The 23,591-nt window shown below is 35.5% G+C and overlaps 1 protein-coding gene across 5 annotated transcripts in view; it reads left to right on the top strand.

Annotated features, from left to right (window-relative positions):
* The window catches only part of LOC117325621 (probable 3',5'-cyclic phosphodiesterase pde-5), a 79,254-nt gene that overhangs the window by 51,866 nt on the left and 3,797 nt on the right, over positions 1-23,591 (top strand). For 2 of the 5 annotated variants that reach the window (XM_033881968.1, XM_033881972.1), the window contains 20 exons: positions 2,195-2,273; positions 2,632-2,740; positions 2,907-3,000; positions 3,485-3,543; positions 4,042-4,092; positions 6,993-7,051; positions 7,258-7,309; positions 8,330-8,460; positions 8,634-8,726; positions 8,931-8,999; positions 12,437-12,551; positions 12,929-13,068; positions 13,314-13,400; positions 14,348-14,368; positions 15,945-16,095; positions 16,382-16,537; positions 19,196-19,246; positions 19,474-19,595; positions 22,064-22,175; positions 22,498-22,578. In XM_033881968.1, coding sequence (XP_033737859.1) covers positions 2,195-2,273; positions 2,632-2,740; positions 2,907-3,000; positions 3,485-3,543; positions 4,042-4,092; positions 6,993-7,051; positions 7,258-7,309; positions 8,330-8,460; positions 8,634-8,726; positions 8,931-8,999; positions 12,437-12,551; positions 12,929-13,068; positions 13,314-13,400; positions 14,348-14,368; positions 15,945-16,095; positions 16,382-16,537; positions 19,196-19,246; positions 19,474-19,595; positions 22,064-22,175; positions 22,498-22,578 — 1,832 coding nt within the window. Of the gene's footprint in view, positions 1-2,194; positions 2,274-2,631; positions 2,741-2,906; positions 3,001-3,484; positions 3,544-4,041; positions 4,093-6,053; positions 6,105-6,992; positions 7,052-7,257; positions 7,310-8,329; positions 8,461-8,633; positions 8,727-8,930; positions 9,000-12,436; positions 12,552-12,928; positions 13,069-13,313; positions 13,401-14,347; positions 14,369-15,944; positions 16,096-16,381; positions 16,538-19,195; positions 19,247-19,473; positions 19,596-21,309; positions 21,422-22,063; positions 22,176-22,497; positions 22,579-23,591 lie in introns of all 5 variants that reach the window. The other 3 variants (XM_033881970.1, XM_033881969.1, XM_033881971.1) reach the window with 3 other exon arrangements.

Here is a 23,591-nt window from a genome sequence, read left to right as displayed (position 1 = left end):
CTCGTATGTTGATCATTATGTAATAGATGTAAACTAAATTATGTTATCGTTGTTTCGACTATCTTTTTGAAAATATTTCTCAGCTACGACCCAAAACGTGTCAGGGACACTGCATTGCACGTCTACAGCTACGGTTGCACGTATTGTTGTTTATAACACAACTAATGTAATTAGATAAATTGCTCGCCCTTTGAAGAATTTGATTAAACAGAAGCAAGCCTTTGCCTCAATATCAAGTTTTAAGACTGTGCTCGCACAGCTGGGGAATTCATACATATATAATCATGTATTTTTCTTTACTAAACGTACTGAATTTGCTTCTCGTTCAATAGCGATATTAAAGCAAAAGAATGGAGGAGAACTTGCCATAGTCCGTTTAATTTACCGTACGGGATTCATTAATTTTACGACTTTAATGCATTCACATTCACAACCATACCGTTGATACGCTTGATACTGCCATGTCATGTAGATTCAAGGCAGATCTTTATTAGAACAAACTACTGGAGGATGGCGTATCTAGCTGCTAATTAATGTTCTTGAAACATCCCCAACCATTTTCTCACTTAATATGTGTAATTATTAAATCTGTGTTATAGCATGTGTCGACATAATATTGTCTATTGAGAGATCGAAGCTGAACTGTGTTGATGACCCAGATATATTTTTATGTATTTATGTATGTTTTATTCTGAGATCTGTACTGTCAAACGTGGATATTAACTTGCGCCGTTCATATACAATCTGTACTGTCAAACGTGGGTATTAACTGGCGTCGTTCATATACAATCTGTAGTGTCAAACGTGGGTATTAACTAGCGTCGTTCATAGACAATCTGTAGTGCCAAACATGGTTATTAACTAGCGTTGTTCATAGACAATATGTAGGGTCAAATGTGGGTATTAACAGGCGTCGTTCATATACAATCTGTAGTGTCAAACGTGGGTATTAACTAGCGTCGTTCATAGACAATATGTAGGGTCAAATGTGGGTATTAACAGGCGTCGTTCATATACAATCTGTAGTGTCAAACGTGGGTATTAACTAGCGGCGTTCATCTACCATCTAAAGTGTCAAATGTGGGTATTAACTGGCCTCGTTCATAGACAATATATAGTGTCAAACGTGGGTATTAACTGGCGTCGTTCTTATATAATCTGTAGTGTCAAACGAGGGTATTAACTGGCGTCGTTCATATACAATCTATAGTGTCAAACGAGGGTATTAACTGGCGTCGTTCATAGACGATCTATAGTGTCAAACGTGGGTATTAACTGGCGTCGTTCATATACAATCTGTACTGTCACACGTGGGTATTAACTGGCGTCGTTCATAGACAATCTGTAGTGTCAAATGTGGGTATCAACTGGCGTCGTTCATAGACAATCTGTAGTGTGAAATGTGGGTATCAACTGGCGTCGTTCATAGACAATCTATAGTGTCAAATGTGGGTATCAACTGGCGTCGTTCATATACAATCTATAGTGTCAAACGTGGGTATTAACTAGCGTCGTTCATAGACAATCTGTAGTGTCAAATGTTGGTATCAACTGGCGTCGTTCATAGACAATCTGTACTGTCAAACGTGGGTATTAACTGGCGTCGTTCATAGACAATCTGTAGTGTCAAACGTGGGTATTAACTGGCGTCGTTCATAGACAATCTGTACTGTCAAATGTGGGTATCAACTAGCGTCGTTCATAGACAATCTGTACTGTCAAACGTGGGTATTAACTGGCGTCGTTCATAGACAATCTGTACTGTCAAATGTGGGTATCAACTGGCGTCGTTCATAGACAATCTGTACTGTCAAATGTGGGTATCAACTGGCGTCGTTCATAGACAATCTGTACTGTCAAACGTGGGTATTAACTGGCGTCGTTCATAGACAATCTGTAGTGTCAAATGTTGGTATCAACTGGCGTCGTTCATAGACAATCTGTACTGTCAAACGTGGGTATTAACTGGCGTCGTTCATAGACAATCTGTAGTGTCAAATGTTGGTATCAACTGGCGTCGTTCATAGACAATCTGTAGTGTGAAATGTGGGTATCAACTGGCGTCGTTCATATGAAATCTAAAGGGTCAAACGTGGGTATTAACTGGCGTTGTCTATCTACAATTTGTAGTGTCAAACACGTGATTAACTGGCGTCGTTCATCTCTTCATTGCGTGTATGGTTTTATATTTCAGGTGTTAATGCCGATGGCTACAATCTGTATCTAACAGATGAACAAAAACAGTTACGGTATCACACCTCCTTCCCTACAGGGTAAACATATTTTCTCGCTTTGCGTTCCTTTGTATTTATAGACACAAAATAGCACTTCAGTAAATCTTCTGACATCAACATTACAGACATGGCATGATATGTATTTTAATCAGATAACTGAAATATGTGTATATTGCATGATGGAGATATGCTTAAGGGTAAAAAATCTCATAAGTCACTAAAACCTTTACCAGTAAAAGTGATGCTTAAACTCCAGTCAACATAACAATTGATTGTGTCTATATTGAAACAAATTAATATATATATAACATTCAACAACTTAGAATTCAAACTAAGCAAGGTCTGAATGACAGGTTGGAAAATCCACCTTTAACCTTTTCATTTTGATTTTTGGCAGCAAGAGAGAGCGATCCTCGTCCTTTGTTGGCCGGTCAAAATCTGGCATGACACTTCCAGACTTCGTTGCATTGACACGGGAAACGATTAGACTAACAGAATTACAACAGGTAAGGTACTGATACTTCTTAAATTTGGCACGAATGTGTGACACTTCTTCGCCATTTCTGTCAATGGAAACATTCGATCGAGCTTGGTTTTATATAATTTAAGTTAAAATCCTATCCAGTGCTAGTTACATTTGTATATTCATATTATCATTTGAATGATTGACAGGACCCGCGGTATCCCAGGGGCCTCGGTGTGAGGACAGACAACGCCCAATCTGTAATAGTAGTACCTATTCTGGACGGCAAAGAAGGCATCATGGGTAAGTTGTCAGGCCAGACGGGATCATGTTACCGGTTAGATTGGATCATTTGTTAAATTCCTTGTTGCATGTGATTATGGTTATTTGGGGTCGAATGGGATGATGGGTTCTTTTTATAAATTATTGGTCTAGTGGTTGATGATGTGTGCGAACTTTTTTGCGATAACATTGTGTCCAGCTATTCAATTTGAGGGCGAAGCTTTATATTCAATAACATTTTGAACAAAAATAACGAAAATTACGATTCACACTGAATTACGAATTTTGATTTCCATAGACTTTGGGAAATATAGTGCAAAGGTAAAACCATACTTTGAATTTGACTTTTTGAGAAAAACAAATCACAGAACATTATAGCATTTTTATAGTATTGGTATCAATACCAAATACATGTAGTAATGATTTATTTCAATAATTTCTTGAACATATTGTATTTCCTCCAACAATGGAGATTGTATAAATTGATTTTTGGTTTCTTTAACAGGGGTGATAGAAATGTTTAGATATTACGGAAATATACCATTTAGCTCAGAAGATGAAGAGGTGAGAGCTATTAAATTTTCAATATATTTAATTCACATGACATTAGTCTATCCAATGTTACATCTGAATGATATCATTGTTATGAAAATCTTCATATATTAACTACAATTTTATGGCTTAACACGATGTAAGATTCTCTGCTAGATATGCTTTCTTCTAACGAATTGAAGTATTTATGTTCTATATAGAATTTGTTTTTCATGAGGATAAAGAGAGAAATAACGAAATACGGATTTTCATGGACTGCATTTGATGTATTTAATACAACATTTACAAATACAAATATTGCAAACAATGCCATACTTATTTTTGTCGTTTCTGTGTTGTGATATATTCAAACCTTGGTGTAATCATTGTGTACTGCTGTACTACACAAACATTGATGTCGTCACCCTTTTGTGTGTTGACGTTTTAGTCCATGGCTTTTTGTACGTAAGTCATTCCTTGTACTTGACCAACGTATTTGTACTGGTGTAACCATATAGTGTTGTGTTGTAGGTCGCGGCATCCTTGTTAGTATGGGCAGATATGTTTGTGGAGTATGTCGAGGTAAATTATTGTGTTGAGCTTCTTCACTCAAAGATTTTGGTTTTAGTTTTTCGTGAACACGGGTTACTATTATTCTTGTGTTCCTCACTTTCATTAATCATGCCAAAACCTTGTTGCTTTTTTTGCAGTTTTTTCACAATTGTTTTTGGCTTGATGCTTGAACACTTTTAGCTAATATTTTGTTGTTGAAAATAGCTAATGGGTTTCTTCCTTATGGAAAATGCAAATACCATGGTTAAGATTAGATTTGTTTGAATCAAGGACTATATTTATTTATAAGTCATCTCGTTCCTTGTTGTCGGAATTTGAAAAAAACGCATCTATTATGATTGGAAACAAAGTGTGTTTATTTAGAAATAATCTCAAATCCCAACTTTAGCTGAAAATGACAAGGATTACAGACATTCCTTATATTCAAACTGCTGCTTGGTCTAACCATGTGTATTTGTAGTAGTTTGCTATTTAGACGTCTTGTGTTGACACTGTGTAGATAATTATCAGTATATAAATTCACAGCCTCGTATTCTTGGGATAAAAATGAACCTAGAAACAGATCCTGGTTAGAGCCTACAGCTTGTTGGCTGCTGTCTTTGAATACATATAATTGCAACAAAACTACATAGCATGGAACTGTTGAAACGGTAATTCATTAATGATATAAAAATTCAAACTCAAATACATATCAACTTATTATTGACATAATATTTATGCATGAATTATGTGATACCATCTTTAGTTCTAGTACTGCAGTAAAGATGGGGGTACATTTTTTTAAATTTTATTATGTCCATTTATTGCCACTAGTGTCATGAGTCCGCTTCAACTCGTGTCATATTCTTTTCCATAATGATACTGTCGTGTACTGCCAAATTCGTGTGCTAAGGAAAAATAAGAATCACTTTATTGTTTTCGACAATCATTTCAGATATTAAAAAAAATCTAAAATTAATATTCCTAGGGCACTATGCCTGCTTGTGTAACGTCAATTTTCTTCAAAGTTAATCTGATTAAAATATACAAAATGTAAGACAAAGCATAGTATTTATTAAATGCTCTTAGCGGGTCAATAGGATACAATATCTGTAGGTGAAAATGGAACATAAAAACTGTACTGTATCTGTAAATGTGGTTAAAAAATTCAATTATCGTCAAATATACTGCTGGTTAATTACATATCTTTCTATTTAATGGACAGCTGTCGTTATATATTTTTTTCGTGTACCATAAAGAGGACAACGTATGTGATGTGTATTCAATATCAAAACATATCTAGGCCCGAAAGTATCAACCGACAATCATAAATCCAGAATAAAATTTCCGTAATGATCAAATTGTAGAATAAGATGTCTAATAACGTCCACCTTTCACCGATCAAACGTTCCTCTTTAAGGTATGAATGCTATTCCTGCCTTTGTTATGGTACTAAATGTCCAATATAGGCTTTCATAGTGTGTATTATAGGACTAGACGACAGTATTTTGAAACATTTACAATAAAATATAATTTGTTAAACATAAATTGAGTTAAACGGGGTAACGAATACATAATGTGCATATTTGTTATAAAAATGACCGTCTTTTAAATTACGTTTTGTAATATCAACTCACGTTATAAATATAACCATTTAGCAGCCACCGGTTATACGGATATCTTACTTAAAGGAAATAGATGCAGTAACTCAGAATACGATTGTGTGTATTGTTTTACAAATATTGATAATCCGTTCAAACGTCCGCTATAATTGTCTATAAATGCCTTTTGGACAAACAGTGCCAAAATATATCATTAAGTGTACAAATGTCATAAGTGCATTTTCCTTAGCATGATATCTGTAAAGAAACATTTGAAGCTTTCGGTGTGTTTTTAAGCTTTATGTAAGCTCAAAAATGTCCACTATGCTTGCAGTGTTAATTTCTACACGATTTAATCTCGTGATGATTTGGAATCTGTTATTTCTGTAGAGAGCAGACAATATGGTATCCTGGGGAAGTTTTGGCTACTTCCATATAGAGGTATCACGTGACTTTGTTGTCCAGTGACTATTGGTGTTGTAAATCAGATCATATTGACATTGGTTTCGTTGATGTTAAACAAAAACTGACTTTAAAAATCAAACGTAGATCGCGTGGTGTTAAGTTGGATATCTTCAAAAAAAAAAAACTGTCTGAATTATTAACCAACTTAAGCTGCATACCTACTTTATGACTAAAGCTAAATAGGTATGTTTATAATTTATTCTAAGGCCAATTTACGGAAGATCTGGAAACCATTCATGGAAGTTTAATAAAAAATATCATCAGCTTATATTCGCCTAAGCTATTAAAAATATATTGTAACTTTTCATTCAACAGGTAGAGACGTGATAATGAAACAAAGTGTAACTACAGGACAATGTTTCCTTTGTACCTGTACTAATTAACCCCAAACAGAAGTACATTGTTTTATCTCGTACTAATTAACCCCAGACAGAAGTACATCATTGTTTTATCTCTTATGTATTATATATGCATGATACTATCACTTTTCAGAAATAACTATATGGTTTCTGTTTTACTAACATTAGTCCGCTTATAAAATAATGAAAAAGAATTGTATCTTAATTTGGAATTCCATAATGTCGGAAGGAAACACTTATTTAATCTAAAAGCATTATGTTGAAATTTTTCTTCGAGTGTACTTTTTGTAATAATTTTTAATAATTCATGAACTACTCCATGTATACTAAACCTTTATGCGTCGATTTCCTATATAGATTTGTTAAGATATAATTTTGAGTTTGATATGACCAATGTTTATCCTATCAATACTTTTGATTGACACAATAGGGTCATTTAAGGATGGTATGAATGTTGTTGTACAGATTGTTAAACAGTGTTTTGTAATCTTATTGTTAATTTCAGCTGTATAACAGTATGGCGAAGCAAAGGAAACTAAACGACTTTCTTTTGGCCGTTACAAAGTAAGATTATCATATCACATGTACTGTACACTCACTTTAAATTATAAATGATTTAACACCAGCATGTCTGAAAAATGTAGTTAAGTCACATTTGATATATTTATTTTCTCAATCCTATTCTAGATGCGATATGTTATATGAAAATTGTTCCTGTGAAGTACGTTTCTGATCAAACCTATAATAGACTGACATTTTCTATCAAACAGGTCAATATTCCAAGATATCGTCAGTATGGATACGGTTATAATGAAAATCATGGTAAGTAATCAATTCAATACGAGAACATAAACAGAGAAACAATATAATAATAAAAAAGACCCAAGTGATATATATTGGATATAAAAATAGTACCCTGTATTAATGATTTGAAACGTAAAAGTAAGATGACCATCAGATTACAAAATTCTTTAAAGCGACTATAAGTGAATGTATCATGATTCCTTAAAACGACTATAACATTAAAAATCATGATTCCTTAAAGCGACTATAACTTTAAAAATCATGATTCCTTAAAGCGACTATAACATTAAAAATCATGATTCCTTAAAACGACTATAACTTTAAAAATCATGATTCCTTAAAACGACTATAACTTTAAAAATCATGATTCTTTAAAGCGACTATAACTTTAAAAATCACGATTCCTTAAAGCGACTTTAACATTAAAAATCATGATTCCTTAAAACGACTTTAACTGTATGTATCATGATTCCTTAAAGCGACTATAACTGTATAAGTCATGGTTTGAAAATGTTATCAGGTGTAATATAGTATACAAATATATCATGGGTGTTTGTGCAATAGTCCAGAATATTTGACACGAGGTACTGGTAATCGACCGCTGTTTTATTGCACTCAGTCTAGGTACAGTCGATTTAATTAATATGAAATCTTCAGTTAGAGTCGATTAAATAAATATGAAATCTACACGATTTAATGAACACCGTAAATCACACAACCCGAGAAAACTATTTGTATACCACTGTAACTGATTTTTCATTATAAGAAGGATATTGACCAATGAATACAATATATATGTTATGCTATACTATACGGAGGTATTATAAGAAGGCTGTTAACCAATTAAAACAGTCTTTAAAGTTATAATTTACTATACCGATTTTCTAAAGACAAATGAGTTCTTGGATTATTATTTGCATTTATGCATTCGTCTTTCTTTCAGACGACTGCTGTCGTCTTTAATACATTTTTTTACTTGTTTGATATATTACTGGTATAAGGACTGACTGAATATTTTGAATTTGTCTTGTGTTTTAGAATTACGCAAAAAAGCTTGGAAACGCCGACAGGGCATCACTATTCCTGCTAGACTCAAACACAAACGAGTTGTACGCAAGGATATTTGACACAGGAAAAGCTGACGAAAAAGTTCCGAAAAAAGAAATCAGGTGACATTATATATATATATGCTTGTATTTTACCTTATTACTCTGTACTTTTATGAGTAAACAAACTTCCTTAACACTTGGATAATTGATATTGTCAAGCGATGATATAAATTATGCGACCATATCAAACTTAATGATAGTCCTAACGTACACAATTTCGTTTTCGGGAATAGGTTTCCTATGGATAAAGGAGTTGCTGGCTTTGTTGCTACCACTGGAAGTATACTGAATATATCAGATGCGTACAACGATTCTCGGTTTAACAGGTGGGTAGGATTTAATATCGGGCGATGTATTAACAAATGTGTATGTAATGAAATACGAACTTCATTGTTTATGAAATCTGCTGATGTTTCAGTAATTTATGTTTTTATTTAATTAGCGTTCTTAGTAATTTCCGGTGATAGTAATTTCGTTATAATTATAACTACATAAAATATAATGCAGTTTATTTATGACTTGATATACAGGGATGTGGACCAGCAGACAGGGTACCGTACAAGTAGTATTCTCTGTATGCCGATATACATACGTGGCAGGTAAGCAGAATTAGCAGTGTGTGTGGAACATATAGCGAATATATACTGGTAAAACTTTCTGTAGGCTGACTGGATTCTAAACTTGTGTAGACATTCACAGTAGGAGTTGTCATTAATAAATTCATTTGTGTTGCAGGGTTATGGTTTAAATCCTGCCATATATAATGTCAATGATACTATAATAATGTAACCACTGGATTAAAGCTACGCAATAGGACATTTAATATGTCAATCCGATTAAAACTTAAGGTATTTATACAATAGTTGATACATGTATTTAAACAATAGTTAATTCTTACAGGTATTTATACAATAGGCATTAGTATGAAGAGCATCACAATAAGACAAGATGGGGTTTAATTGATAAATGTAAAGTAATGGTAGGCAAAATTTGGTTGTGATTAAGTTTCCTACATTACTTTATACGTCTTGGAATGAAATCAGAATGCTCAGGTTAAACACTAATAAGTCCTGATTCCTGTACTTTTATAAGGGTCTGGGAACTAAATCCTGTACTTTTATAAGGGTATGTGTGCTTAGTTTTCCTTTGTTAATTTTTTACTCTGGGTTTATAGATTTGGAATTAGAATTACACTTGTTTTGTGTACACGTTTAAATGGTGATTGCCTTTCTGTAATATACTTAAGTTCACAACAATTATGTGCAATTATTAATGAATAATTCCGGAAAAAAAGTGCTTTTGATCACATAAATCCCTTCTTTACTCACTTTACCTTATCCCCACTCCAATCCCTTCCATACCAACCTTACCTTATCACCTCCAATCCCTTCAATGCCAACCTTACCTTACCACCTCCAATCCCTTCAATGCCAACCTTACCTTACCACCTCCAATCCCTTCCATACCAACCTTACCTTATCACCTCCAATCCCTTCAATGCCAACCTTACCTTACCACCTCCAATCCCTTCAATGCCAACCTTACCTTACCACCTCCAATCCCTTCCATACCAACCTTACCTTATCACCTCCAATCCCTTCCATACCAACCTTACCTTGTCCCCTCCAATCCCTTCCATACCAACCTTACCTTGTCCCCTCCAATCCCTTCCATACCAACCTTACCTTGTCCCCCTCCAATCCCTTCCATCCCAACCTTACCTTACCCCATCCAATCCCTTCCATACCAACCTTACCTTACCACCTCCAATCCCTTCCATACCAACCTTACCTTATCCCCTCCAATCCCTTCCATACCAACCTTACCTTGTCCCCCTCCAATCCCTTCCATCCAAACTTTAACTTATCCCCTCCAAACCCTTCCATACCAACCTTACCTTGTCCCCTCCAATCCCTTCCATACCAACCTTACCTTAACCCTTCTAATCCCTTCCATCACAACCTTAACTTACCACCTCCAATCCCTTCCATACCAACCTTACCTTGTCCCCTCCAATCCCTTCCATCCCAACCTTACCTTATCACCTCCAATCCCTTCCATCCCAACCTTACCTTACCACCTCCAATCCCTTCCATACCAACCTTACCTTGTCCCCCTCCAATCCCTTCCATCCAAACTTTAACTTACCACCTCCAATCTCTTCTATACCAACCTTACCTTGTCCCCTCCAATCCCTTCCATCACAACCTTAACTTACCACCTCCAATCCCTTCCATACCAACCTTACCTTGTCCCCTCCAATCCCTTCCATCACAACCTTAACTTACCACCTCCAATCCCTTCCATACCAACCTTACCTTGTCCCCTCCAAACCCTTCCATACCAACCTTACCTTACCACCTCCAATCCCTTCCATACCAACCTTAACTTACCACCTCCAATCCCTTCCATCACAACCTTAACTTACCACCTCCAATATCTTCCATACCAACCTTACCTTGTCCCCTCCAATCCCTTCCATACCAACCTTACCTTATCACCTCCAATCCCTTCAATGCCAACCTTACCTTACCACCTCCAATCCCTTCCATACCAACCTTACCTTATCACCTCCAATCCCTTCCATACCAACCTTACCTTGTCCCCTCCAATCCCTTCCATACCAACCTTACCTTGTCCCCTCCAATCCCTTCCATACCAACCTTACCTTGTCCCCCTCCAATCCCTTCCATCCCAACCTTACCTTACCCCATCCAATCCCTTCCATACCAACCTTACCTTACCACCTCCAATCCCTTCCATACCAACCTTACCTTATCCCCTCCAATCCCTTCCATACCAACCTTACCTTGTCCCCCTCCAATCCCTTCCATCCAAACTTTAACTTATCCCCTCCAAACCCTTCCATACCAACCTTACCTTGTCCCCTCCAATCCCTTCCATACCAACCTTACCTTAACCCTTCTAATCCCTTCCATCACAACCTTAACTTACCACCTCCAATCCCTTCCATACCAACCTTACCTTGTCCCCTCCAATCCCTTCCATCCCAACCTTACCTTATCACCTCCAATCCCTTCCATCCCAACCTTACCTTACCACCTCCAATCCCTTCCATACCAACCTTACCTTGTCCCCCTCCAATCCCTTCCATCCAAACTTTAACTTACCACCTCCAATCTCTTCTATACCAACCTTACCTGGTCCCCTCCAATCCCTTCCATCACAACCTTAACTTACCACCTCCAATCCCTTCCATACCAACCTTACCTTGTCCCCTCCAATCCCTTCCATCACAACCTTAACTTACCACCTCCAATCCCTTCCATACCAACCTTACCTTGTCCCCTCCAAACCCTTCCATACCAACCTTACCTTACCACCTCCAATCCCTTCCATACCAACCTTAACTTACCACCTCCAATCCCTTCCATCACAACCTTAACTTACCACCTCCAATATCTTCCATACCAACCTTACCTTAACCCTTCTAATCCCTTCCATCACAACCTTACCTTACCACCTCCAATCCCCTCCATACCAACCTTACCTTGTCCCCCTCCAATCCCTTCCATCCAAACTTTAACTTATCCCTCCAATCCCTTCCTTACCCACCTTACCTTATCCCCTCCAAACCCTTCCTTACCAACCATACCTTATCCTCTCTAATCCCTTCCATACTAACCTTAACTTACCCCTCCAATCCCTTTCCTACCCTCCTTACCTTACCCTCCTCCTATCCCTCCCCTACCCTTCTTACCATATACCTTCCCTACGGTCCTTTGCTTATCCCCCTCCTTTTCCCGCCTTTTCCCGCGTTGATCAATGTTCTTTTGGTGTCGTGATTCTTGTCCTGGTTCTTTTGTCAATTTTGTTCCACAAAATGCTTAATGGGAGGATTGGCATGGAATAGAAGGATGGACTGAAGGAAGCACTTCGTGGACAGCATACTATTTATCTACTTTGAAATGGTTAATAATCTTTTGATATATTTTCCTAATGCATATAAAATATGTTTCTCCCTAATGGATGTATGCTTTATTTTATTTTGATATGTATGTGTGTTTTTCCCCAGCATCATTGGTGTCGTACAAATGGTTAACAAGATGGATGGAATTTTCAACAGAGCTGACGAGGAATCCTTCGAAACGTTTGCTATTTACTGTGGGTTAGCTCTACATCATGCAAAGGTTAATTAAACAATTTAAGTATTCCAGCTTTGGGAGTGACACTGATGTGTTTGTGTATGCGTGTTTTTCAATTCAAAAAATTTGAAAGAATTTGAAAAGAAAATAGTTTTTTGAATCGCTTCGAGACTGCTATATTTCTGTGATTTAGTGGTATACAAGAATTTCAAGACCATTATTAATCACCATTATGGTTTCAAGTAAAGAGTCATACACACGTGCTTATTTCCATTAATAGGTAACAGGATGAACAGAATAAATACGTAAATGCAGTTGATATTCTGAAGGCCGATTGCATTAACGCTTTAAGCCTTGTATATCATTTGAAAGTATCGAAGCTATTATATTCATCACATGAAATATGATAAAATCCATTTTAGCTGTACGATAAGATCCGTCGTTCTGAGCAGAAGTTCAAGGTCGCCTTAGATGTGTTGTCCTATCACAGCCAAGGAAGTGAGGAAGAGTATGCAGCAGTCAAGTCGATTCAGATACCGAAGCAGCTTCCGGAGATTATCGAGTTCGTACTATTATATATATCTATGTACAAAAAATGAAAAAAAAAACCCATATATTTCTAAAAGGTTTACTTCAATCAGTAGTTTATCTTTGTATTGTTCTAAATTGAGATCTCTCAGGTATGTATCAAAATTCCATCGACATAATTATACTAAATTGTACTTTTGTTTCACATGGATTTGATGCCACTATGATTGTTTAGAGTGTCCAACTGATTCTCTAACTTATAAATATTATTTGTTTTAGTTTCGATTTCTCTCCATGGTCAGTCACCAATGATCACAAGCCAGTGTACGTGCTTTACATGATCAGGGATATCTTTGAAGGCACACGGTAAGGATACAAGATTGGTCATAATACAAAATCATAAAGAGTCATAAGAATAAGATTTTAGCGCATTCGAGGTCGACGTCATTTTCAAAAAATATATTGATACTTAAAATATATTGAAAAATCTGTTATTTTCCTAACTTCACTAAATCGCACCCTACTTTCTTTTAATCAATATTGTTTCGCCAGTTGAGTTTGTGTGATTGCCTAGTGCTATATATTTTATCAGACATTTTCATTGATGCTTTGAACTAATTCAGTATTATCATAGAAGGAAAATATCTTAACGTTATTTCAATCTCGTTTCTTGTTGAAAAAGTGTTTTGATTAATAACGCGTAATGCATATCTTTGAAAGTAATCGAAAGCTTCGCCGACTTGTTCTAAATTACAACCACAATTCGTGAAGATTCATATTTTTATCTTTGGGTTAGATAAATAAATCTTTGCTGATAATACGCAGTGTGTGTTATATATATTGCATGCATAAATATCTAAGCTTTCTAGTTCTAATGTATGTTATTTAAGCCTGCAATGTCATACTGTTCTGGATTCATTCAGTAATCTGCTGTTTACATTTTATGTATACCAAATAATTGTGAACGAGACGTATTTATAGTATTGATAAAGAGAAATCTTGAAAAGTATTTAAAACTTTGGAATCGTAGTTAAAGTGAAATTATTCCAGAGAGGAACCTTTTAAGACACCGTAATGGGATTGTTAGTCGGCAAAACACAATCAACATTGGCTTTATAATGGACACTCGACTTTCTTTCAGCTCGTCTAACGTTTTTCTCTTGCCTGCAATTTTTGACATTCAGAGATATTTTGATATGCATCATGATATCATTTCTATTTTGCGGCAAAATTTGGTCACAATAAGTGTTCTGCTACACACAATAAGTGTTCTGCAAGATACAGTACAAAGAATGTCATTTTGCTTTTTGCAGTGGAGGAGAAAATGAGAAAAGGTATAATACAATATGCGTACTAAATCACCCGCCATCTTGGCTTCTGTATACTGTATCATGTTGCTATTTGTAACTGTTTGGTCTTCTGATAGAGAAGAATCAAGTTTTTAAATTCTGAACGATTTTGAACGATGAAAAACATTTCTTTTTCTCATTTTCACTTAAAGTTACTTTTTTATTGATGAATCTGCGCTTTAATTTTTTCACTGGACGAGGTTCAGTAAATGAAAAGTAGCCATCAGTAGTTGTTGGCCGAATTCAGCAACAAACAAACATATTGGTATCATATGGGTTTTAAACTGGTAAACATACAGGAGAATAGTTCGGATGTATAGACAAGAAAGAATATCTTACATAAAGTAAAGGAGAAGTATACATTTTATATAATATGAAGGCGAAAGTAGTGGATTTTTTAAACTCGATGTACACAGACAGTTTACTTTAAAATGTAATTTCTTAACATTCAATTTGTTATTAGGAAGTTCTCATTATTGACTGAGATAAGCTACCCCTGATCTATCGCTAGTCAATGACGCATTTACTCTGCACTTTTCTATTGGAGTATACCTATATGTAATAGCTTCTGTAGTAGTGTAGACAAACTGTGTGGTTGTTTTATGTATTTGGAAATAGTCGGTGATACATCTTTATACATTCTGGTTCTAAACTGTAAACGGAATGTAGTTTAACTTAGATATTTCTAACTAAAAGCTGAACATAACACAAGAACTCGGCATTAATGCTTAAAATGAAACCGTTTTTCCACAAAAATGTAATACATCATTTTTGTGATATTATCTTATAATTTATGTCATTTAAGCAAAACCTCTATTATTTGTAGTATTATCTTTTTAAGTTAAATTCTGTTTCTTATATTTCATAATTTTGTTATATTATTTAGAGCTTAATCTATATAATATTTGCGTTGTAATGATATATCTTGATACAAAGGTCCGTAAAGAATAGTCCAGCAGGTGCTATTATATATATATATATATATATATAATTATATATATAGACTGTATATATATATATATATTTCAATTCATTATGTCATTTTCATTCATTCCCAAATACACACGTCCCACTTGGAATTGGTTACCTCCTATCACTTAACCGAGCCGTAAGGTCATTTCATTGATACCTTGACATTACCAAGCAAACTTTGCAATGACCTTTGACTTGTGACCTTTCACCCAACGATTATGCCTCCCATCCTTCTTTATACTATCAGTGTATGACATATAATCTTCACTGTGCAGTTCACCGTTTGACTTCACTTTCCAATTCTGGTCTCTTGGTTTGCTTTTCAAAGGCAAATTCACGTACGATTTTTATACGATCATTCTATTTCAATAATACATCCTGCATAAGATGTCGGCTATGTTCCCTCTTTTACGAAATGTAATTTATTAAGTTAAATCCATCTTATCAATCATTTCAAATTTGAAAATCGGCAATAACAAGATTTATATGAGAATATCTTAATTCGATATCAGACTCTTAAGAAGACCAGTTTCTATTTCGTTTCAGTTTCTATTCTGTTTTAACTTGTGCTCTCTTTACTGACATTCAGATACGACATCAATGACATAGTACGGTTTACGTTGACCGTGCGCAAGAACTACCGCAATGTACCTTACCACAACTGGGCGCACGCTTTCTCTGTAGCCCATGCTATGTTCACGGTGCTCAAAACAGCCAAACATGAGTTCTCTCCCTTCGAGGTAAATTTCATTTTAATCAAGTATGTAATTGTTTACAATTCAATAAGATTTTGGGAAAAAATAAAATAACCTTTGTATTTATGTTTATGCATGGTCTGTCAATCTGTTTTACATCTGATTAACTATGCTTAATGTTGTAAAATGGTACCGGAAATACGTATTGAATTCGGTCTATTTAATTTCTCATTAAGTTATTGCACCAAATGTGTTCCTAGAGTTTCTCTGACTATATATTTACATCTGTGTTGCGAATTATTAATGGTATCAAAACGTGTTTCTCTTCCAGAGTCTCGCGTTGTTTGTAGCGTGTCTTTGCCATGACCTGGATCACCGAGGAAAGACTAACGCGTTCATGGTGAAGAGTGCGTCGCCATTGGCATCCATCTATTCTACCTCGACAATGGAGCACCACCACTTCAACCATACGATAACAATACTGCAGGTACCAGTTGATTTCTCTCCCGTCTATATATACACTAAGTTAGTATAGTTGACTAGAACAAGTTTAGTCCTCGATGGTTGATTTATCTCCCGTCTATATATACACTAAGTTAGTATAGTTGACTAGAACAAGTTTGGTCCTCGATGGTTGGTTTATCTCCCGTCTATATATACACTAAGTTAGTATAGTTGACTAGAACAAGTTTAGTCCTCGGTGGTTGATTTCTCTCCCGTCTATATATACACTAAGTTAGTGTAGTTGACTAGAACAAGTTTAGTCCTCGATACACTAAGTTAATGTAGTTGACTAGAACAAGTTTAGTCCTCGATGGTTGATTTCTCTCCCGTCTATATATACACTAAGTTAGTATAGTTGACTAGAACAAGTTTGGTCCTCGATGGTTGGTTTATCTTCTGTCTATATATACACTAAGTCAATATAGTTGACTAGAACAAGTTTGGTCCTCGATGGTTGGTTTATCTCCCGTCTATATATACACTAAGTTAGTGTAGTTGACTAGAACAAGTTTAGTCCTCGGTGGTTGATTTCTCTCCCGTCTATATATACACTAAGTTAGTGTAGTTGACATGAATAAGTTTGGTCCTCGATAGTTGATTTATCTCCTGTCTATATATACACAAAGTTAGTATAGTTGACTAGAACAAGTTTAGTCCTCGATAGTTGATTTCTCTCCTGTCTATATATACACTAAGTCAATATAGTTGACGAGAAGAAGTTTAGTCCTCGATAGTTGATTTCTCTCCCGTCTATATATACAACAAGTTAGTGTAGTTGACTGGAACAAGTTTAGTCCTCGATGGTTGATTTATCTCCCGTCTATATATACACTAAGTTAGTGTAGTTGACTAGAACAAGTTAGTCCTCGGTGGTTGATTTCTCTCCCGTCTATATATACACTAAGTTAGTGTAATTGACTAGAACAAGTTTAGTCCTCGATAGTTGATTTATCTCCCGTCTATATATACACTAAGTTAGTGTAATTGACTAGAACAAGTTTAGTCCTCGATAGTTGATTTCTCTCCTGTCTATATATACACTAAGTCAATATAGTTGACGAGAAGAAGTTTAGTCCTCGATAGTTGATTTCTCTCCCGTCTATATATACAACAAGTTAGTGTAGTTGACTGGAACAAGTTTAGTCCTCGATAGTTGATTTATCTCCCGTCTATATATACACTAAGTTAGTGTAATTGACTAGAACAAGTTTAGTCCTCGATAGTTGATTTATCTCCCGTCTATATATACACTAAGTTAGTGTAGTTGACTGAACAACTTTAGTCCTCGATAGTTGATTTATATCCCGTCTATATATACACTAAGTTAGTGTAGTTGATATGAACAAGTTTAGTCCTCGGTGGTTGATTTATCTCCTGTCTATATATACACTGAGTTAGTGTAGTTGACTAGAACAAGTTTAGTCCTCGATAGTTGATTTATCTCCCGTCTATATATACACTAAGTTAGTGTAGTTGACTGGAACAAGTTTGGTCCTCGATGGTTGATTTATCTCCCGTCTATATATACACTAAGTTAGTGTAGTTGACTGGAACAAGTTAAGTCCTCGATGGTTGATTTATCTTCCGTCTATATATACACTAAGTTAGTGTAGTTGACTGGAACAAGTTTGGTCCTCGATGGTTGATTTATCTCCTGTATATATATACACTAAGTAAGTGTAGTTGACTGGAACAAGTTTGGTCCTCGATGGTTGATTTATCTCCCGTCTATATATACACTAAGTTAGTGTAGTTGACTGGAACAAGTTTAGTCCTCGATAGTTGATTTCTCTCCCGTCTATATATACACTAAGTTAGTGTAGTTGACTGGAACAAGTTTGGTCCCCGGTGGTTGATTTCTCTCCCGTCCATATATACACTAAGTTAGTGTAGTTGACTAGAACAACTTTAGTCCTCGATAGTTGATTTATATCCCGTCTATATATACACTAAGTCAATATAGTTGACGAGAACAAGTTTAGTCCTCGATGGTTGATTTATCTCCCGTCTATATATACACTAAGTTAGTGTAGTTGACTAGAACAACTTTAGTCCTCGATAGTTGATTTATATCCCGTCTATATATACACTAAGTCAATATAGTTGACGAGAACAAGTTTAGTCCTCGATAGTTGATTTATTTCCCGTCTATATGTACACTAAGTTAGTGTAGTTGACTGGAACAAGTTTAGTCCTCAATGGTCGCAGTAGCCTTGTATGATTGAATATGAATAATAGGTTGGATTGAAAATACACTATAACATACGAACTTGATGCTCCTTCGAGTCTGTCCTCTACGGAAAATACACGGATTAGATTACGGTACACATCTCACTCTGAATGTAAACATGTGTTATACCTTTGTTATGTTTATTTTACTTACCTTCAGAAATTCCACACGATTGAATCCTAGTTTCATCCAAGCCTTAGAAGTACAATACATCTGTTTGATACTGTCATATCTCCTGCCTCCTGGCCGTCATATTCTCAATAGTACTCCTTTCCTTTTGTGTGTGTGTGTTTTGTGTAATCATTTAAAGGACAGTGCTCGTATTGCCTTTTTCTTTTCTACGAAATTTCGATTTCGCAGTCTATTTTGAATTAATATATTAATTAACACATCATATTTTCATTTTTGTAGAATGAAGGCCACAATATTTTCAAACATTTGTCTTCTGAAGAGTACAAACACGTAAGTAGAATAGGGATACTATGTAAATATTGTGTTTCGGTAATAACAATATATAAGATTATAACATATATTTAAACGATTTTGTTCTTGATTTATATGGTAACCTGTGTACAACAGTATATATTTGCTTTGCCATGATTGTATTACAGAAGTTGTCATTTCCAAACGATAATTAAACATTATACTATAGTCCATGATTAAATATCGACCAACACTTATAATTTCAGATGCTAGGCGATATCCGTCATTGTATCCTAGCAACGGATCTTGCTTTATTTTTCACCAACCGTGCCCGCCTTCAGGAAATAGCAGACCGGGATGAATTCACATGGGACAATAGAGAACACAGGTAATAACTAAACATGTGATACCAGGTGACACAGGTAATTACGGATCGTAACTATACACGTGATATCAAGGGACACAGGTAAATACGGATTATGCTTATACATTTGATACCAGGGGACACAGGTAAATACGGATTGTAACTATACATGTAATACTAGGTGACACAGGTAGATACGGAATATGATTATACATGTGATACTTGGTGACACAGGTAAATACGGATTGTAACTATACATGTAATACTAGGTGACACAGGTAAATACGGAATATGATTATACATGTGATACTAGGGGACACAGGTAAATACGGATTGTAACTATACATGTGATACTAGGGGACACAGGTAAATACGGATTGTAACTATACATGTGATACCAGGGGGCACAGGTAATTACGGATTGTAACTATACATGTGATACTAGGGGACACAGGTAATTACGGATTGTAACTATACATGTGATACTAGGTGACACAGGTAACTACGGATTATGATTATACATGTGATACTAGGTGACACAGGTAAATACGGATATGATTATACATGTGATACTTGGTGACACAGGTAACTACGGATTATGATTATACAAGTGATACTAGGGGACACAGGTAATTACTGTAGTGCGATACCACAGGACACAGTTAATTGCTGTAGTGCGATACGAGAAGACACAGGTAATTATTGTAGTTCGATACCTCAAGACACAGGTACTTACTATACGTATAAAACCAGAAGACAGGTCATTACTGTACTTGCGATACCAGAGGACACAGGTATATTCTGTTCCTAATTATATATGGATAACATATCCGCAACACATAGGTCATGACCGATTCTAATTATACGAGTGTACTCTCATCTCACTTATTCCGTTTCTCAGGCGGTGTTTGATAGATCCGACCTGGCAATTATAATGTACTATTACACTAATAAGAACATCATTTGTATCTGGTTGTATGTATATCCCGACACGAAATCAATAACCACCGATACCTAATATGATGAAAACGCGTCAATTGGAAAGAGGCTAGGTTCCAGTTCCAGATGACAGACGTCAGAAAATCTAACAAAATGACCAGTGAATACAGATGGACCTTTACTCATAATAGTCGGTCACAGTGCTCTATAAAACGAAATGATAACCATCTATCTATATACATTCGCCATTTTTATGTACTAGTATTGTTTAGGATCAAATAACATTAAGGTTTTATTTCAAGAGAAAACAAAGCAGTGGTAAATTACGAGGACTACAAATCGAAGAATTGTTTATTGTTACATTAAAAAAAAATATTTCAGACTAGTGTTAAACATTTCATTATATATATGCTAATGAAAAGCATTTTTGATGCCTAACATCGTAACATTATGTGTAATATTAATTTGTGAAGATTACAACATATGTTGCAGTAAAGAAAATATGTTTTGGTGATTCTGTTCCACCAGTTGGAAAGGGTATATACTCACTTTTCATTTCGACTAAAAAGATAACCATTTTTATCAAACAACAATGAAATTTAAGTACAGAAAGTGCGCGAAATTAGCATTTGAGTTATATGTTAATTAACCGTTTACATTGCTATTACACTAGCCTCAGGTAAAATCATAATTGATATTGATAACGTGGTTGAGAAACCATTTTGTGTGATACTTGTCTTTTTTTTTACGTTTTACGTGTCAAACGTCATAAGGGTATAATGTGTGTATGTCGTCACAGGCTTCTACTACAGGCTATCATCATCACTGGATGTGACTTGTGCGCAAGCGCGAAACCTTGGGATGTTCAGCTGCAGACCGTCAATTCTATTATTGACGAGTTTTACGTACAGGTACCCGGTCTATCTGTACTCTGTACCAGCATGTATTTATCTAGTGTACGTGTTTGTACAACATTTCACATATGTATCAACTTGGATTTTTATTGTGTTTGTTGTCTATGTATTTGTACTGAATTCTGGGATTGTACATATGTATACCATATTTGTACTGAATTCTGGGTTTGTACATCTGTATACCAAATTTGTACTGAATTTTTGGTTTGTACATCTGTATTTCATATTCGAATTTTAAGATGAAATGTATGTGTTGTAATAAATTCTTACTATACAAAAACAATGTTAGGACAAGAAAACGATGTTTACATTTGAAACTCCCTGATGTTTTCACTTTTTCTTGTATTATTATTGTCTTTATCGATATATTGTTGGTTAATTTTTTTAATCGTTTATAATCTTGATAACATAATAGTGATGAAAAGGCCTTTTGACCAGCAAATAGCGTAAACAAGTCAGTTTTCAGGCTCGTTCCGTGAAACTCTGCAAGCATTTTGTCGTAAGTTTCTTTTTGATAAAACTAATAAATGATCGAGTGTCTGCCATCGCCGTGGAATATCAAGGGAGGTAATTTATATTCCGGATTGGATTATTTGGTATGTCGATGTTGTGTTCCCATCCTGGTTGTTGTGTTTTCAGACGACTCCTCATGGCCAACTGCATGACCGCCTGTGATCTGTGTTCTATGTACAAACCCTGGGACATCCAACTTGACCTAGTCTACGTCATAATGGAAGAGTTCTGGCAACAGGTGCCTCTTCTCTCATTTCTCTTGGCATGGTCATCTTTCTAATTCAGCATGATATGTGTCATGGTGTTTTTGTACTAAGAGAAATATTTATTGCACACATTTTATTAAAACCGTCTTAGTTATTACCAAGCTATACATATTATCAATGCTATCTATGAGAATGTGTGTAAATTTAGATATACGTATAAGATTACCCATTATTAAATAATGAAGGATCACAACAACAAATCGCCATGTAATGTGTAAAATTATGGCTGTGTGGTGTATTGAATCTTGTATATAAAATCTATACAATAAAACAGTACTAAAATGTCTTTACTAGGGTGACGAGGAAAGGTCACAGGGGATGACCCCTATGCCGATGATGGACAGACAAAAGCAGCATGAGTTGCCACATTTAGAGGTAAGCTAGGAGCTGGACCTATGCTCTATACAATGTATATACTTACTGCTATATACTGTTTCTTACATTAAACATAATGATTTAGACTGTCTTTTACATGGAACATAATGATTTAGACTGTTTCTTACATTGAACATAATGCTTTAGACTGTTTCTTACATTAAACATAATGCTTTAGACTGTTTCTTACATTGAACATAATCTTTATCAAACATATGACGCGAAATTCTCCATCAAAAAATTAGAAGAAAAGTCCCTTTGATCACGTGATCAGTTTGAGGAGATCTGTGTTCGAAACTTTTTTTTTTTTAAATGATCACAAATGGTGTACTCATCCATGTACTAGGGCTGATCGATAAGTTGTGATCCTCGTATTGAAGGAAGTACTCAAGGATGTCCTTTTTAAGTCCTACTATTCTCTAACTATATAGGTCCCTGTACCCAAGGACTGGTCTCATTTGGTTAGTTTATATCGACGAGGTTGCACTCGAAATTAAACAAGACAAGCGGCTTTTGCAAAATGGACAAAATCGGTTAGGGTTAGGGTAAATGTAAGGGTAAAATAGTCTGCCATTGCCATGGCTGCCATTCACGATTGTGGCTTTAAATTGATTAAGCATCCGCATTATTCACCTGATCTCGCTCCGTCTGACTTTCATCTATTTCCAAAACTTAAAACAGCTATTTCAGGCACCCTAACCCTAACATGAATGATTTTTTTGAGCAGCCAAGAGAAGGAGTTCTATAAAAGTGGCATTAAGGCCCTTAAACACAGCTTGTAAAAGTGTATAGATACTGCAGGGAATGTGTGTTGAAAAATAATACAATATATCCGGCAAAATTCAAATCCTTCAATACGAGGCTCACAACTTATTATTCAGCCCTCGTATCATATATAGTGATGTTAGGATTTGATGGCTATACTTTTTAATGCATATAAAATCCTTGATTATTTTAGATTGGCATGTATTGTTACCTGACAAGCTAAATATCAGAGTTCTCATTTTAAATTC

The sequence above is a fragment of the Pecten maximus genome, chromosome 4, assembly GCF_902652985.1.
Source record: "Pecten maximus chromosome 4, xPecMax1.1, whole genome shotgun sequence".
Lineage (NCBI taxonomy): Eukaryota > Metazoa > Mollusca > Bivalvia > Pectinida > Pectinidae > Pecten > Pecten maximus.
This window is presented reverse-complemented; position numbering and strand designations above follow the sequence as displayed.